Source organism: Prosopis cineraria, unplaced genomic scaffold (genome assembly GCF_029017545.1).
Source record: "Prosopis cineraria cultivar Desert tree isolate PC_DT_omini unplaced genomic scaffold, ASM2901754v1 PC3, whole genome shotgun sequence".
Classification (NCBI taxonomy): domain Eukaryota; kingdom Viridiplantae; phylum Streptophyta; class Magnoliopsida; order Fabales; family Fabaceae; genus Prosopis; species Prosopis cineraria.
The window spans coordinates 23897071-23915833 of NW_026555334.1; the positions used below are offsets into that span (position 1 = coordinate 23897071).

At 35.1% G+C, this 18763-nt stretch overlaps 1 protein-coding gene and 1 pseudogene across 8 annotated transcripts; both read right to left on the reverse strand.

Moving 5' to 3' along the window:
* Window positions 1–3352: 3352 nt before the first annotated feature.
* Window positions 3353–18763, reverse strand: part of LOC129305456 (transcriptional corepressor LEUNIG-like) — a 34371-nt pseudogene continuing 18960 nt past the window's right edge.
* Window positions 9637–18759, reverse strand: LOC129306171 (uncharacterized). 8 transcript variants are annotated; one of them, XM_054946596.1, is made up of 5 exons: window positions 18556–18759; window positions 17867–17957; window positions 17489–17704; window positions 12322–12384; window positions 9637–9805 (listed from the first exon to the last, which is right to left on the reverse strand). In XM_054946596.1, the coding sequence occupies exons 1-5, from the start codon at window positions 18661–18663 to the stop codon at window positions 9783–9785; spliced, it is 501 nt and encodes a 166-aa protein (XP_054802571.1). In that variant the 5' UTR covers window positions 18664–18759; the 3' UTR covers window positions 9637–9782. The 8 variants fall into 8 exon arrangements, with proteins under 8 accessions (XP_054802571.1, XP_054802570.1, XP_054802572.1 ...); XM_054946595.1 differs by lacking the exon at window positions 9637–9805 and adding an exon at window positions 11734–11774; XM_054946597.1 differs by lacking the exon at window positions 9637–9805 and adding an exon at window positions 17012–17110 and having other exon boundaries at window positions 12129–12384.

The following is an 18763-nucleotide window of genomic DNA, read 5'->3' on the forward strand; positions in this document are numbered from 1 at the left end:
TGATGCTGCACATACATACGTGTGAGACCTACTCACTTAAATTAACATCCATTTGTAATGCATGAAAAACAGAACATGTGTGGTTAGGCATTTAAATGTTTAAAGGGGGAAATGACCCAAAATAAAATTCAAAATGCTGATTACCTTAGTGAATACTTCAAGAGTAAAAGTAGCCTTATTGAATTCTGATTGGGCATCTAATTGGATGCCACACATATAACATCCTAGAAATTTAAACCTTACTAATTAAGCTTAGTAAGGGTAATTTAATAAATTAATATGGTGTGTAATTAAAGAGGTCTAATTTGGATAAATGATTGTGATTTCAGCCCTACATATGGATTCAAAGTGAAGTCGGGCCACCCAAACATTAAAAGTGGAGGAAAAAGTGAAGGGTTCTTTGTGTCATATGCTGTAATGCACAGAGGCAAAACCATGAGGAAGATTCTCTTTGTGCCATACGTTGTGGCGGGATGCTGCATGCACCATGGCGCAAGGCTAAATTTTTGCTTCAACTTGTTCATGTCTGTGTGAAAAATTAGAAGAGAAGAGCGAAAGAAAACGAAAGGTACGTTCATTGCTTTGCTAGGGCACGACATTGAAACCCATTAAAGATATTTTAAAGCTTCCCATGTAACAATCCTCACCCCACTCCTAGGGGTCTTTTCGAGCCTTTCCAAACTTGAACTTTCAACCTCTATCACCTTCAGAAAATTGAGGCTAAGTCTATTATCATTGAGTCAGTTTTATGTAATAGTTCTCACCCCATCCTATTGAGGGTCTTTTGAACTAGGCCAACCCACATCACTACAGCACAGGCCAGCTTTTCCTAAGGTGGTATTTGGGTTATTCCTCATCCCATCAAAAAGGTCTTTTAGAATATTTTCAGACTCAAACCTCCAATCTCTACCACCTTAAGGAAGTTGACGCTAAGTCTCTCAATGATACCAGACTTAGCCTCAACTTCCTTAAAATGATAGATGTTGGGGGTTCGAGTCTGGAAAGAATTGACTCAATGATACCAAACTTAGCTTCAACTTTTTTAAGGTGGAAAATGTTGGAGGTTTGAGTCTGGGAAGGCTCTAAAAAACCTCTTTGGTGAAGTGATGAATATGTTGGAGATTGTTGAAACCGACAGGTAGATTTAAAGTCTGAGTCGTGCCAAGGACACTGTCCTTAAAAGCTATTCCGCCACACTAGATTGTTCGCACGGTAGCTCCTCAGAATTAAACAGACTCATCCTGTAAATTAAGCAAGGCTACAGAACAACAAAGACCAACAGAATATACTCAAGCAACACAATACATAGGAGGAGCTTGAGAACTCTAGAGCTTGGCACAGGATACACTGCACTCCTTGGGCTATATATAGTCACAACCAGAAGGTCTCCTTAATAAACCATCAAACATTAGTTTTAAAATAATTAAAACAAATTAAGCCTCATAACTTGGGCGGTTTTGAACATTAAAATTTTTAAATAAATACTAAACCCTTTTAATGTCATTAAATCAAATAAAAGGTGATTAAAATCCTTCAAAGCTATAACTCCAAGTTGGTAAAAATAAGATTTAAGTAGGGGTTATATAAATCAATATTATTAAATTATAACAATTCCTTTTGAAATATCCATGAATATTTTATAATATCCAACAGAATAATCTAAGTACCATCTTAGGAAAAACTAGCTTCTGCTACATATATAATAGTCCTCACCCTATCTCATCGGGGGTCTTTTGGACTAAGCTAACCCACATCATTGCAGCAGAAGCTAGCTTTTCCCAATGTAATACTTGAGTTATTCCTCACCCTACTAAAAAAATCTTTTAAAGCCTTCTTAAACTTAAACCTCCAACCTCTATTACTTTAAGAAAGTGAAAGTTAAGTCTGATATTATTGAGTCAGTTGACAACACAAACTTAGGGAAAGCTTAGCGAAAGCACACTGATTGCATGGACAACAATTAATGAGAAAATAGGTGTAAAATATTGATTTTTGGAAGCTGAGCCATACACCACGGCATGTGACCACCTCACGTCACTTTACTTGCTCCCCTTCTCTACCCAATTTTACTTGCTTCTTTCCATGCTCACAACACATACTTGCACACTACCGCAATGACAAATTCATTCAGATACTTCTCAAAACCAATTAATTAATAAAAAATAATAATAATAATTTTTTAAATTATATAAATAATAATTTAATCTTTAAAAGTCATAATTTTAATAAAATTTTTAAAACTTCTTTGTCAATAATTCTTTCAGTAAAAAGAGTTTTATTATTATTGAAAATAATAAATCCAATCAAAACTTTTATTTTGTAAATTGTAAGAGTTGAATAAGTAATTACAACTTATCAATTGTAATTTTTGTTATTAAAAAATAAACCTCAATCACAGCTTTTGCTTTAAAAATAACAACTTTTATTATGTAAATTATAATAGATAAACAAGACATCACAATTTATTAAATGTAGTTTCTATTATTGAAAAACAAATTCTCAAAATAATAAACTTCATTTATAACTTTTATTTAAAAAATAACAACTTTTTTTAAAAAAAATTGCAAAAAAAATAAAAAATTAAAAATTGTCACTAATGATAAAATAGTTTTTTTTTTTCAATTTGAAATTTATTAATAAAAATTTTTTAAAAGACTTCATTAAAATTTTAACATTTTAAAAGATTAAATTATTATTTATATAATTTAAAAAAATTTTACTATTATTTTTTTTAATTAATTCTCACTACCCTTGTTTGCCTTGTTTAGGAAGAGATTATTTTACAAATATCTTGCTTCTAGAATGTAAAATTTCCGCAAAGCGTAGCTCAGGTCGGTGGATGAATTATCTGAAAGGAGAGATGGTGATTTTTTAAAAGACTCGACTCAGCCTACGTACCCTATTCGTAAGCTATTTCTAGTCATTCCCACTGCTAATACACATTGAAGGTACCTCTATGGCAACTTTTTTGGGTGCTTATCACAGTAATAAATATCATGTTCATCACTGTGATAAAATTTAAACCATCTGAACACACTCTGATAAAATTTAAATCATTCAAATTTTAATCTAAATGATTCAAATTTAAATCATTATTACATGTTATATTTTTAAAAATAAAAATTTATAAAAATTATAAAATAATTTTAATAAATTTTTTATTTTTAATATACTCTAGACTTAATTTGAAAAGTTTAATATAATATTAAAATTTTTATAATTGATACATATTAACTATCCAGATGCATTTTAAACTGCAATAATGACATAATATTCCCACAGGTTTCCACAAGAAAATAAAGTAACATCCCTCAAGCACATTCATGTGTAGCTACAAGATTAGCAACTCAGCTGAACGAACAGAAAATTCTATTAAACCAAATAATTTACCAACCAACTGCCAAAAGAGTTTAATGAGCAGCTGATGCAGGATGGAAATTTCTTGACGTGAATACTAATGCAAGAGCTAAACAGGTATATAATATGGATGGCAATAAAACAGGTTCTTATCCAAGAGAGGGAGAAGAGGAAGGTAGGCTTAATAAAGCATTTAAGGGCAAAATTGGTACAGCCTAGTCCTGTATAGGAAGTAATGCTAGTTGGAGTTGAACACAGAATCATTCAGTCTACTTCCAAAGCTTAACAAACTTGTCATGACTAGCTGAAGCAACCAAACCAGTTACATTTGAGGCTGCCAAGGAAGCAATTAGTCCTTCGTGTGCTGACAAAGTCATTGCCCTGTTCTCGGCCATGTTCCAAAGTTCCAAAGACTGCACAATATATTATGGATTTAAATATCATTCATCAGGGATATGAAGCAGGAAAAACAGAATTACAAGGGTTAGATTTAACCCCATAACCAGCCAGATGATGATATAACAAATACATACATGGCATAAAGTATAGACAGATTAAACTTGTTTGCCCTAGAAGCACCACCAGAATTGTCCTGCATACTCATTTTCTTCTGTGCTTTCTTTTCTTCAGATTAACCACATTACCAAATACAGGTGGTCAATGATAGCATGTGCTCACACAAATTTAAAAGGCATGAGAGGCACGTGTGTTTAATCCTTCAGGAAGGACGCCCCTAGTGCTGTGGGACTCAGTTTCTAGATGCTAACCCTCTAAAAGTTAGTTAGCATTTGACCCTCACTTTTTTTTAAAAGTTATTGTTTGTTTTTGTTGCATCCCAGACAGGATTAGATAAGATAGGTTTATTTAAGGGTGAAAGTTTTGCATTTATAAAGAGGATTAGATGGGTGGCTATGACTAACAGTCCTTCCTATTTATTATTATTATTTCGGGGGGGTGGGGGGTGGGGAGGCATCTTCCTATTTATACTTTTGCTTTCTGCATTTCAAGATAATATGACTTCAAAGTTTCAATTGCTCTGAACTCCATCTTCTTCATTAATAGTAACCAGCAGTCCATCATTCTCCAAGGAGTACTATATATTTTTGGGTTAAACTAGCAGTTAAAACTTGATAAATTTTCTCCTTCTAGGTACGATTTTTTTTAAAAGAATAAAGAAAAATCTGTGCATATAAGATTCAAGAAACTGTTAGCAAATAAGTAAAGACAAACACAATTAGCCAAATTCATGGACAAGGGTTAAAAAAAAAAAAAGACACAGAAAGGGTGTGGTTGACTTGCCTGGTAACATCCAACGACCAGCAATGAAAGATATGTTGGATGGAAAACACAAGAAAGAAATTTACTCCCACTAGAGCTTAGCTCATGGACACATTCCCCTTCACTCCCTGATCCAAGAGTCCAAACCCTGACAGAGTCCTCACTGACAGTTGCAAGCAACGCCCCAGAAGGGTCCCAGCAAACAGAATCTACTGGCTTTGTATGTCCCTACAATCATAATGCCACAACCAAGGGGCGTTTAAAAAATCCTCTTGGGACAGTTTGTAAAACATACTCAAATAGGCTGTTTGCTAAGTGAAATTTAAATATTACTAGAGCATTAGTATAGATCATTTACAATGAGAATAAATTTTTGCCAGGCTCAGATCAACTGAGCTATAACTCTGCAAACTGTAGTTTCCACACTCGAGAAATTACTATCTAGAATATAATGAAATATTAAGCCAGGCCAATCATCAATCTTAACTCGTTAGCCAAAAACAAAACAAAACACATTAAAAAACGACTTTGGAAGGATCACAAAAATTTTAGTTTATACCCAAACGTACTATGGTGTAAACCAACCTGTATGAATATTGGCATGTCTGTGTTTCCACATCCAGTATAGAGACAACGTTCTCCGCAGCTGCAGCAAGATATCTCCCTAGGCGAGGTTGAAACCTCACCTGGGCAGTACCACCCTAATCAGCACAAAAAATTGTAAGTATGGCAGACAGTGATACTAATAAAACCAATCATTTTCACAAAAAGAAAAAAATATCAATCATGGGCCTTTCACTAATTACTTGAGCTTTTAGTCTTAGAAATATCAGTGAAATAACCACAGGCCTTCTCCAAACAGCTTAAGCTTGTGGGATGAATTGGTTCCCAAGATTGGCAAACTAAAATGAATGTACAATCGCTCTAATGCACTCACAAAATAAAACAGATATGCTACAAAATGCAAAGGAAATTAAGATTCTACCCTAGAGACTCGACAACAGCTGCCATTATTCATGCTCCAATATCGTATTTCACCATCACCATCACAAGAGCAGATAAGATCATCTTTATTTGGATGAAAATCTAGAGACATAACAGACGCAAAATGTCCTGTGAAGGTGCGAAGCGTATATCCAGGCTGCATGGGTAAAATATCTAATAAGCTCAAGCAAAACAGCAAATAGAATAACAATGCAATAAGATCCAGACTTAGAAAGCAAACTATGCTAGCACACAATTATTGGTGTGCTAGCTCACAGGTACAGCTGACATTCAAAATGAGGAAAGCCTTTCTACAAGCAGTGTAGATGTGTAAATTAACTGTTGGATCTCTGTAATTCTGACAGATACAAAGAGAGAAAGAGAGGGAAAGAGAGAGAAGAACAGAAGGTAGAGAGAATTCAGAGAGAGAATAGAGAATAATAGATAAGGAGTGAATAGTGCAATCATTATCATTAGAATAGCATAGGATAAAAATGTGTCTCACAGTATTTATAGGCTTCTAATCCCCAAACTATCCTAACGGCTATATTATTTAATCATGACTAACAGTAACTAACTAACTAACTAACTAACAATGACAGAAACTAATATTTCAATATTACAATTATATAACATTAAACCCCATAAAAACTATCGTGCTAACAATCAGAAAATTGAGCTAAGAAGATACGATCCGTTACATGAGTTATTTTATTCAATGACAATGAAGTTTATGTTGTGATATAAATCCATGTCGGACACAATGCCCAATCAACAAATGATTCAAAATCATTCAGCAAAACTGTTCGAATGGTTGAATAGAAGAAAGTGGTTTTAGCTGTTAAGAGTCATTAATGACAAAATAAGTGTGAAAGAAGTTATTAAGAAGTTCTAATAACTAGTCCTTGTAAAGTTGTATTACACTATTACAGATTGAAGAAACTGTTATGCCAGTTGATGAATTCTGAATTCCGATTCTCCCTCTCTCTCCTTCCTATTCTTTCTACCTTCAATTCTCCTTTCACCTACCAACTCACAATCAACAGAAATTCCTAAGCTTGCGAACTTCTAAGGCTACACCCGATTAATCACTCCTATCATGCCTATCATGAAAGAATAAAGACTAGCTTCCTGACAAAGCTTGGGTGAAAAACAGTAAAGCATGCAAAGCACATGATCCCTGCCTCCCTGTTAACTACCGAGGAACTGAAATTTAATTTTTGAGGATCAGAAACCCTGCATCAACAGTCTTGAAGAACCAACTTCATTGTAAACTATCATAGCATTATACTGTAGAATGGTAAAACTGAATCTGGAAACTCCTCTCCCGGGAACACTATTATAAGATGATATATATCTTGAGGTACGGCATATTTCAAGCTTAGGCTGCTAAAGGATAGATTTATTTAAGACACTAAACTTCTTTTTCTCACTGTAACTAAAATCCCATGGAACAATCACACAACTCAATTTTATTATCTCATGTACAAATTTTCAGTGAAAGAGGAACATCCATACTTCTTCGTAACTTCTCAGTGAGTGTGTCACACACTTCAAAGACAGCATGAACTATATCCTTTGATGTGACCAATCCAAAATAGAATTAGAACCCACAGAGCGTACTTCTCAAAAAGAGTATACTAACAGAGTAAACGAGGAAATGAATCGACTAACATTGTCAACATCCCAAACCCTGACGGTTTTGTCAAATGAAGATGTTGCAAGGCGAGGCATGCTTGGACTAAAACGGACATCAGTTATCATAGACGAGTGTCCTTCAAGAGTAGCTTTTGCCGTTAGAGAATCTGTGAACCACAAGACAACCTGCAATGCAAAACCATAAAGAGAAAAAGGTCAAACATTCTATATATATAACAAATGATACAGAAATCAATCTTTTTCTTGTTTCTCAAGTCAAACATTCTATATATATAACAAATGATACAGAAATCAATATTTTTCTTGTTTCTAAAGTCAAAGACATAAAGCTGCAGACAATATCAAGGATTCGGTTGACCACTTGAAGTAATATATCGAATATGCCTCCAGACTAATCAACTAACCTTTTTGTCATGGCCACCACTTGCAAGCAATTTCCCGTCAGATGAGAGGTCGCAACAGACAACTTTGCTTGTACTAGCTCGTACAGAATTGAATTCAGCAAATGAGAAGCCTAAAACCAAAGCAAGTCATTGGCCTCAGAATAAATAGATTTTACTTCAGTTTCTGCATTGGCATCTTGTTAGGCTAGTCAAGAAATTAAAGGACAACAAAGCAGCCCCAAACAAAAAAGAATAGAGAAACATGCTCCTAAAATTGTCCGATAAAAAATGATACTTGCATGCAGAGGGAAAAAATATTCTGAACTGCATTTGGAGAAATATAATATGTTATTTGAGTTTTTAAGCAAGTCTCTGAGAAAAGAATTTTCCATTTCACTGCAGTCTAGGATTTAAACTACATCTTCATCCTAATTAATCAATAACAGAAGACATTTTCTAAAGAGACAAAATTGCACTCTATTGCACCTTAGCAATTCTTTAAAAAAAAAAAAAAACATTGACATACATCTGAAAACCATATAGCTAGGATGAAGCCAAAGAAAAAAAATTATGATAAAAAAAATAATAGTGTTTGCTGCACCTTTGTTTACATCCATACAACGACCAACACCATCTCTAAGGTCTGCATCATCATGGGATAAAAAAGACTGAACATTGTCATCAACAGATCCATCGCCAACAAATCGATCCATGTCAGCAGCCTGCAATTCAAGATCCTTATCATCCCACTGCCAAAACAGAATGGCCATGAGTCTTCATGCAAGGAATTTATTATTCCTTCCATCAATGGAAATGTTCAAAAAATATTCCAGTTACCAATTGGTTTGAAGGTGATGTAAGTAGAGATGGGAATCTGGACAAGCCTGCCCCTAAAGGCTTAGGCCTTAAATCTCGGTTACCCAAAATTTAACCTAATGAGACATGGCTCTTACCAATAGGGCTCAGGATCAGGCCTGTAAGCCTTCTTTCTAAGGGGAAAACAATCCAACATTTTAATTCAACAAGCATAAACCACATAATCAAAATAAAAAATAAGCTGAGGCAGAGAGACAATTAAAAAGATTATATGGAGAACTGTAAGAAAACAATTAAAAACCAAATATTAGATTATATGAAGAATTATAAGAAAACAATTATTTGCTCAGCATTTTGGCACAGAGCTTAATCAAAAAGGCAAGCTTACATCCAATGAAACAGAGGACAGTAGGCATCAATAATCACCTTCAATTTGCACAAAATCACACTACGGATCTAATTGAAAGAAGGTGGAAGCAATTGAAAAGCAAGCTTGGAATTTTAAGCAAGACAACAGTAACATTAAGGATTAAGTTTCAGAACCCACACAATTAATCTTAAGATCAAAATCCACCACTACTCAAAAATACCAATTGAACTTAAAGCCATAATAGCACTGCCGAGAGATCACTATTAAACTGGTCCCTCTCATAAACAATTCAAAATACAATGACTGAGAAAAGACGATATAGCGACTTCGTGTGAACGCCAAAACCAAAATCTTCGAAAGACCATAAGTCCAATTCCCAACTCGGACCAACTTGCTTTCCCTTCGTATTTCAGCTACAAACGAAATATAAAGGAGAATCAGAAGAAATATGTCAGAACCCATGAAATTTTACCTTCAAAGCTAACTCCAATCCTCTCGGATTTCTCTCCCTGGTTTGTTCCAGCAAGATTGCTTTATCGCCTCAGCCTATCCCGTAAGTCCTGAAAGAGAGCTCTCTCTCTCTCTCTCTCTCTCTCTCTTTTGACTTTGTGGTAGCAGAATCAGCTTTTACACATGCGAGAGGCGAGAAGGAGAGCAGAATCTGGTCCGTCGGAGAGACGAGATGCGAGACGGTGAGGGAGAGACGAGCAAGGAGAAGCAAGAGGCGATCGCAGGACCAGAGCTACTGGCAGGACGAGAAGAAGACACAGGCTGCTTTCTGTTTCTCCCAGTCTGGTTTTTAAAGCAGTCAGAAACACCCCGCAAGGATCGTATTAAAGAAAACTCTCAATGAGAGAATACAAAAATAGACCAAATAATGCCCAGCAACATCTCGGGAGACCAGCCATTACAGGGAATAGAATCTTCTAATACCTTTATTCAAGTGGGATGGCGTGCTCTACAGTACATAAACAGTCGTCCAGTAAATTACAAAACTTAATCCAATTCTAAACAGTAAGGGTTCAGAAATTTCAATATTCTATCCAATATAGTAGTTTAAATTGAACTAATGTAGTGGCTAAAATATTATACACTGTCGATTATTCGTGCGTTTTCACGAAATGGGATATGGGGGGGTGGGTTTTGATTTTTTTTTTTTTTGACCAAAAGGTAGGTTTTGATTGAGTTTTGCCAATTTCAATTTTATGGTCATCTTCGTGTTGTGAGTTCATGCCACCAGGGGTGAAGTTTCAAAGTCCTGGTTGCTCGGTTTGAGATGTTGCCCGATATGATTTTGCAGTGTGCGGAATATCATCGGAAGGAGTTTTGTCATCATTTTCTTGGGTAGTAAAAAGACTAAATATATATACCAAAACTACCAATAAATAGACTTTCGGATTCAAACACTAAACTAAAATCCAAATTTATCAATTTTAAACTAAAATCCAAATTTTTCAATTCAAATACTAAACACACACACACACACACACACACACACACAAACTACCAATAAATAGACTTTTTTTCAGCTATAAACATGCTAAAAATAAATGAAAATAAAGGGGAATCAATAGTGATCAAATTAAGAAATAAAAAATGCAATTAAAATACCATAACAAATTAGAAGCAACTCTTAATTAAGTTATCATTGAAATGGAAAGTATTAATTTGTTTAAAATGAATAATAAACGATCTCAATAAATGTTGCAAGACTTAAATTTAATAATGAAAAATATAATATTACTTTTAACCATCAACATTTTCCATAGGGTTAATTTGAAAGAAGAAATACCATCATTGTATAGGGTTATCAATAACTTTTTTGGTAATCAAGGTTAGTTATAATTTATTGAAACATAAAATTTACTACAATTGTGAGATATTTTAAATTAATATGCATATATAGTTTCCCTAATTTTTAATTAATATGTACATTTTAAATGTGAAATAATAAAATGCCTTCAAAAAATTTTTTTTAAAAAATCCCATCAATTACCAACAAAAGCAATCATCTATCGAATTTCGTTCAACATCGTCACTGGTAATAACCCAAAATAATCAACAAATTAGAAACCACGAAGACAAACTGAGCACTACTAAACAACCAAACACCACTATTGCATAAACCAAACTCTTATAAAAGACCTAGGTCCTCAAGCAAATTTCAGATACCTTGCGAAATTTTAGGCAATTTTCCCTTTAAATAATGTCAACAAATATGTAGATTTTAATTTTGGAAAAGTTAGATAACAGTTTCTCCTTAAAATAACAATAAATATGTAATATCCTACTCTAAAAGACCAATGTATATCAAATCAATACTACAAGTCGGACACGCCAAAAAATTATATGTAGCTACACTTTGATCAGCATTCACAAATTACAAGGCCTTCCATATGTCACATCAAAATAATTTTAATTTACTCTATAACAAATTGAATATATAGAATCATGAACAAAAAAAAAAAAAACACTGAAAAAACTTTCAATTACATAACTATATTTATTACAAGTCAAATAGAACGTGAAAGATACTTTTTTGAAGTTTAATAAGTCTGGTAAAGAAAGAAAAAAATATTCACTTCTAAAGACAGCCTAACATATTTAGTGATCATTTTAAAAATCTTAAAACTCTGGACTTGCAATAATCATATGATACAAATATATGAAGCCAAATTACCAACAGACAACACATGCCATTGAATAAGAGTAAATTATTGGATAACTTTGTAGCATCTTGTGGTATCAATATACTGATATCATATATATCTGGAGCATTAAAAACAGATCCGTTATATCATGTGAAAAAAAAAAGGTGGCTGTTGAAGATAATGAAATGATATTCCAGAAAAGAACATAAACAAAACATATAAAACTAAGCAGTGAGAGTTTTGGAGTATTTCATCTAATAGTGCACCAAGTCTTATCTGATACAATTAATAAAAGAAATGTTTATCAGCAAAATATATAGAGGAACAATAGGTAAAAAAGGACATTAATAGAGAAGTCATGTGATGAGTAGCAGGAAGAGGTAAGAAAGCAGGGGAAAATATCAAGTGCATAGTTGCCCAGATGCAACTTGAAAATTGCATAAAATTCCAGTTAATCCACGTGCAATTTGAACACAATTAAATAACCACATACATAAAGTGTTAATATATAATAAAACAACCACTAATAATTCTAGTTAATCGGCGCGTAACTTGAAAATTACATTTAATGCTGGAATTCAAACCCATTAGAGACAGTGAAGAAGAAGAAGAATGTGAGAGAAAGTGAAATTGAAACTGAAATTCAGACCCATTATTTTGATTGTGGTCAATTTCTATGCTCTTCGTAGAATAAGTTTGATTGTAGCTAATATGACTAATGCAGCCACAATGCTCAGCAACAACAATTTTCTTTTTAAGTATAAATGTAAAAAGAAATGCATCAAGAAGGGAGTAAAAACTGAGTCAACATCTCTTTCTTTACCATGTTCAACAACAAACCCGTGATGTGAATCTAGGGTTGCTCCACCAAGTTCTCCAAAGAAGTCTGCAGAATAATCTAATTAATTAATTGAACATGCATCAAGAATGAAAATTTTAATAGAGGATATTAGGCTTCTTTTGGCAAATATATATAAATAGCTCTTTTAACTTTCAATATAGGACGAATAAAACCTTCCATAAGCTTGTCAGGCATTGTCTCAAGGCCAAAATCATCAAGTACAGCACCATATTAATTCATTAATGTGTAAGGATACATTTCTCATTCACCCACTTATCAAAATTTTCAGTTTAGAAAGACAAACACAATTAAACATATCCAACTAACATTTACATGGATATGCATGTGCAGATTTAAAATTAAAGGAAGAATAAGATTGCTTATACCACTTCCAAGTGATAGTCAAAATGATTAAGTAACACAGATAACAATAACTCATAGATAGAAGCGAGGCTGGAGCATTTCAAATGTGAAAATGCTTGGAAGAGGCTAAAGCATTCTACTTCTAAAGCTTTGCCCTGTATTATCATTGAATGCTTTCAGAAATGCTAGGACGAAGAAGATTGTAGGGTCCAAAGTGTACAACTCACGGTGTAAGGATGCACAATGCCATAGAAACCAGTAACTCTCGCTTAAAAATAACAGAATACAAGAGACTATGTAAGATAGTCATCATACATCGGCATATCTGAAATCTAAACATAAACCATTTGTTCAAAAAGTCTTCTGCTTCAAATAAGATTATAGTTTTGCAACAGCAACATAACACATGTTTAGAGATAAATCACATTCATGGAGATATAAAGTTCTTCTCCCAGGTGAATTGCATCATACAAACTTTAAATCTGAACTTCTCCCTCCAGGGTTTGCATATTGACTTACAGTATAATCCTTTTGCACTCCAGATGTTGCTTGCTTGCTGTTTCAGCAACTTCTTCACTCAAATCTCTCTCAACGATCCTGAATTCTAGTTCCTCAAGTCTAGATTGCAGCTCAAGTTTAAGTCTTAAAATTTATTTCACCACAGCCTTAAGTCTAAGGTGAAGATCAGAACAAATTGATGCAGAAGATTCAGATTTAGTGGCTTGAAGTTGATTATGATTTTCAGTATCTGTTCCCATTGTAAGTTTTGTTCATATTCTCCTATTAGCATCATCTTTTAAGGGTTTATTTTGAGTTATGCTTAGGGGTTTGCTTCCAGTGGCATGAAAAGAGGTCCGAGAAACAGCACCTGAGACTGCTTCTTTAGCAACTTTAGCATGCTGCTTTACCATGTCTTATTTGGCCCTAATATTTTGAAGAGAAGAAGCATATCTTTTCTGTTAGAATATTATCTCTAATCTGTGATGGTATTCGCATCACCCATCACAGATTTGTATCCAAAAGAAACATATTTAGTGCCATTTTCCGGTTGTGCCACTGAATCTTTTGACACTTAAAATTAAAAATCAGAAAATAGGATAGAAACTCAGAAGTACGGACACGGCAAAATGGCCGACGTGTCCGTGTCGGATACGGACACGGCAAATGGCCGGCGTGTCTATGTCGGATACGTATCCGACACGGACACGCGTTCAGTACGCGGGAACGGCGCGTCCCTTTTCCCAGTTTCTGGCGGACGCGGGCAGACGCGGGTTGAGACGGGTTGACACGGGTCGGACGAAGGTCGGACGCGGGTAGACGCGAAACTCTGCGTTTTTCACTTCCTTTTACTCAGTCCCAGCTCCAGAAATCTGTTGCCCTATCTTTTCAGCTCCAATCGACAGCTGTTTTACTCAGACCGCTGTTTTCCACTGTAGCTTCACGGTTCACTCTGCGTCGCTGCCTCACCCGCTCACTGTCTGCTCTGCCTCAGTCTTCGTATTCGACCGTCTGCTCTGGCTCAACGTCTTCGACCGTCTGCTCTGCCTCACCATCGTTCTTCAGCTTCATTGGTAATTTATTCAGTTCATGTGGTCGGTCGACGGTCATTTTTCAGCTTCATTTTCAGTTCCTCTTGTGCTGCTGAGTGCTGATGGATATTTTATTATTATTATTATTGCATTGCATTACTGATTGAATTACTGATTTGAACGAGAGAGCTGATTGAATTACTGCTGAACCGAGAGAGCTGTCCAGAGCCTTGAATTATTGATTTAATTTTTTTTATTTAGATGGATTATTTTGTTGAGTTAAACATTGATTTATTTTAAATTTTTATTAGCTCTCTTCTTGTTAAAATTGCAGGATATTATTTAAAATTAAACCTGTAATGACTTCTAATTCTAGACTCGGTAGTAGTTCAGAAAGTGTGAATTCTCAATTTCAATATAATAATGAAAGACAGAAAGAGAGTACTCCTTTATAGGCTTATGTAACTTTGGTTCCTCAAGAAAATGAAGGGGATGGTGGAAATAGAAGTTGGAAGTGTAACTATTGTAATAACCAATATAATGGCTCTTATTCTAGAGTTAAATTTCATTTGTTGAGGATCTCTGGAAAGGGTATTGCTATATGCCCGAAAGTTGATGATAGTTGCTTAGGTGAAATGCGAAAAGCTCAAGAGGAGGCTGAGAATAGAACAAAACCAAGACATGTGCCATTGCCAACTCCAACTGAGAGCTTGTCTCCTTTATGTCAAAGGGGTTCTGCCCCTATTCAAAGTGAACACAATCAGGGAAAAAGGAGGGCAATAAATACGATAGAAAGAGCTTTCCAACAAGGAGCTAGAGATAATTTAACTGCTGAAATTGCTAGAATGTTCTATTCGGCTGGCTTGTCTTTCAATTTGGCACGTAACCCATATTTTATTAGTATATTTCAATATGCTACCAACAATATAATTCTTGGTTTTAAACCTCCTGGTTATAATGCACTAAGGTCTACTTTGTTGCAAAAAGAAAGGGCCAATGTTGAAAAGCAACTTGAATCAATCAAAGGGACTTGGAATCATAAGGGGGTAAGTATAGTTACGGATGGTTAGACAGATGTATACAGAAGGCCATTAATTAATTTTATGGCTGTCAGTGATGGAAGCCCCATGTTTTTGAAGGCAATTGATGCAACTAGTGAGTATAAAGACAGATTTTACATGGCTGATTTGATAAAAAAAGTGGTTGAAGAAGTGGGGCCTCGTAAAGTTGTTCAAGTAATTACTGATAATGCACCTGTTTGTAAATCTGCTGGTAAGATGGTGGAAGATGAATATCCTCACATCTTTTGGACACCATGTGTGGTGCATACACTTAATCTTTCCTTGAAGAATATATGTGCAGCAAAAAATACAGAGGCAAATGAAATTGTTTATGGAGAATGTCGTTGGATCACTGAGGTGAGAGATGATGCAGTCTTTATCCGAACATTTATCATGAATCATTCTATGAAATTGGCCATGTTTAATGAATTCGTGCCATTAAAATTGCTTGCAATAGCTGAAACAAGATTTGCATCAACAATTGTGATGTTGAAGAGATTCAGACTTATCAAAACTTCTCTTCGTACACTGGTTATTAGTGAAGAATGAAATGCTTATAGAGATGATGATGTTGGAAAGGTTGCTACTGTGAAGGACATAATTCTTAATGATCTTTGGTGGGAGAAGGTTGATTATATTCTCTCTTTCACTAAGCCAATTTATGATATGTTGAGATTTGCTGACACAGATAGACCCACACTTCATTTGATTTATGAGATGTGGGATTCAATGATAGAGCAAATTAAGGAATCAATTTATAAGCATGAAAGAAAATCACTTTCTGAGTACTCTTCATTTTATGAAGTTGTTTATAATATCATCATTGATCAATGGACAAAGAGTGCCACTCCACTATATTGTCTTGCCTACTCACTGAATCCTAGGTGTGTTATTCTTATTTTTTATCATGAAATTCTTTTCTTTATCATTTTTGCATCACAACTCCAATTAATGTTATTATATTATTGTAGGTATTATACAACACAATGGCTTGAAGGTGGACTAAATAGAGTCTCTCCACATAGAGATGCTAAAATATCAACTGAGAGGAAAAAGTGCATTAGAAGGATGTTTCCAGATGAAGAAGAGAGGAAATTGGTTATGAATGAATTTTCAAAATTTTCTGGATGTTCAGATGAGTTCTCTTTTGTTGAATCCATACAAGATAGATGTATATTAGAGCCTAAGGTTTGGTGGAGCAATCATGGTGCTGATGCTCCTAAACTTCAAGGGATTGCATTGAAACTTCTCAATCAACCATGCTCATCATCTTGTTGTGAAAGAAATTAGAGCACTTACTCTTTTGTTCATTCACTAAAGAGAAACAGGATACTTCCAAAAAGAGCAGAGAACTTAGTTTTTGTTCATTCAAATCTTCGTTTTCTTTCAAGAAAGAGTGAGAAGTATTCCATTGGAGAAAGTAGATTGTGGGATATTAGTGGAGATTGTTAGGAAATAGATGATGTTGAAAATCTTGAAGTTGCAAGTTTATCTCTAGATGAGCCAATTTTGGAGAGAGAACTTATAGAAGAAAGTGGTGATGTTAATGAAGATGAAGAAGTTTAGAATTACTTTAAGTTGATAATTATCTTTTGCCACTTGATAGTGTTTAAGCGCTTGACTATTTATTATATTATATTTTGTGATGACATTAGACATCTTGAAATTATGTTTTTAGACATCCAAATATTTAATATTTAATTATTTATATAGCCGTACCTGTATCCTAAAATTTTGAAAAATAGCCGTGTCCGCGTATCGTATCGTATCATACCCGACACTCATATCCATATCGGTGCTTCTTAGGATAGAAACAACCTGGTAAATCAGAAAGTGGGACTCATATTTACAACAATGGGCACTGCACGCTTGAGAATGGCAGTCACACTTGCTTTGTTATTGTTTTTTCCCTAAAACAGTGAATAACTGGATCCATTACATATCAAAGATGCAAAGTGATATGGTTTAATTGTTTTACGTAAACTGTAAAACATATAAAAATACAATTAAAATGAGATAGGAAAAAAAATTACTTAAAAACTGGGGTAAAGCTACAAACCCTAGTAAACCATTAGTAAAATCTAGTAGCATTGTTAATTAGACTGCATTAGAAGTGCACTTGCAGGACGCAAATGAGAGATGGGCAGCAAACTGGACTTGAATAGCAGAAGGAACTGGTAGTGGAAGCTACCTTACCTAATAAGCAAAGGACAAGGGAATAGTAAGCACAGCCAAGCAAATGACATGGCCGCATAAACCGTGTACGAGGACATTCCACATTAGTAATTCCCCCGAGTGGTGAGTGCCATGGAAAACCCTTATCGTTCAGCACCGGAGCCTCACCCAGCATAACCCCACGATTAGTTGCAGCACAGCCCTCATGACCAAACGTCAATAGCTGGCAATCTGAATCTACAGACAAAAAAGAAGAAGACAACACCAAATCATAAACTAATAAAGGCTAACAGTAACATCTCAGACTAAATCACTATAACAAATTAGGCACACGCCCATGGTAAGTAACTCAAAGGGTTAAATTCACCAGAACACATGAGAGACAAAAAATCAACACACTTGTTAAGAGGGAACCCATTAGCCGAAGATGACGTCGATGGATGACACCACTTGTCTCCTTGCCCAGAAGCAGAACCCTCACAATCATGATCTACAAGCAACAAATACAAGATCATAGAACAAACGTTAAGCCGAGCACAACAAACATAATAGTCAACAGATAATGAATACCGTCAACATTACAAACAATAGTGTCACCAACAGGGCAACCACGATGCCTCACCCGTTGCATTGTTTGGCTGGGGGGACCCTCCCCTCCCCTTGTCCCATTCAAACAAGGGGAGGGGAGTTAGGTGAAGGAGAGAAAAAATTTTTGAAACCTCTCCCCTAAATTGGAGGGAGCCCTCCTTTCCTCCCCTCTCCTCAAACCAAGTGAGAGAATTCTCATCAATTTGTTTGACCAGCAAAACACAGCAGCTAAGAAAAGGAAAAGAAACACAACTGAAACGACGTTGAAAAACAAAATCAAAACAGAAAAAAATGCCGTGGAGAATCACCCTCCTCAACCAAGCCTAGTCAAACCCCCCTAAGATCAATGGCAAGAACAATAAAAGGAGCATAAATGAAGATGACAAAACAACTACCAAGGAAAACGATGACAAAACTCCTTCTGACGATATTCCGCACACTGCAAAACCACACCGGGCAACAATATTTCAAACCGAGCAACCAGGACTTTGAAACTTCACCTCTGGTGGCGTGAACTGAACACGAAGATGACCATAAACTCGAAATTGGCAAAACCCAGCCAAAACCCACCTCCTCCAACTGTACAGAATTGGATTGATTTTTGTCATTTATTGAAACACTGTTCATGTACTGTAGCCAGCCCACTTTAATAAAGGTATTAGATAGATTCTATTCCTGCAATGGCTGGCATCCTTGGATGTTACTGGA

Bases quoted from the DNA above. Each gene is read 5' to 3' on its own strand.
- LOC129306171 (XM_054946589.1), bottom strand. From the start codon at position 18,663: ATGACAAAAATCAATCCAATTCTGTACAGTTGGAGGAGGTGGGTTTTG. The intron at 17,705-17,866 runs GTGTGTTGATTT...TTTTGTCTGTAG, and splicing joins AATGGGTTCCCTCTTAACAA to ATTCAGATTGCCAGCTATTG. The intron at 12,385-17,488 runs GTAAGGTAGCTT...ATTATTCTGCAG, and splicing joins CCTTGTCCTTTGCTTATTAG to ACTTCTTTGGAGAACTTGGT.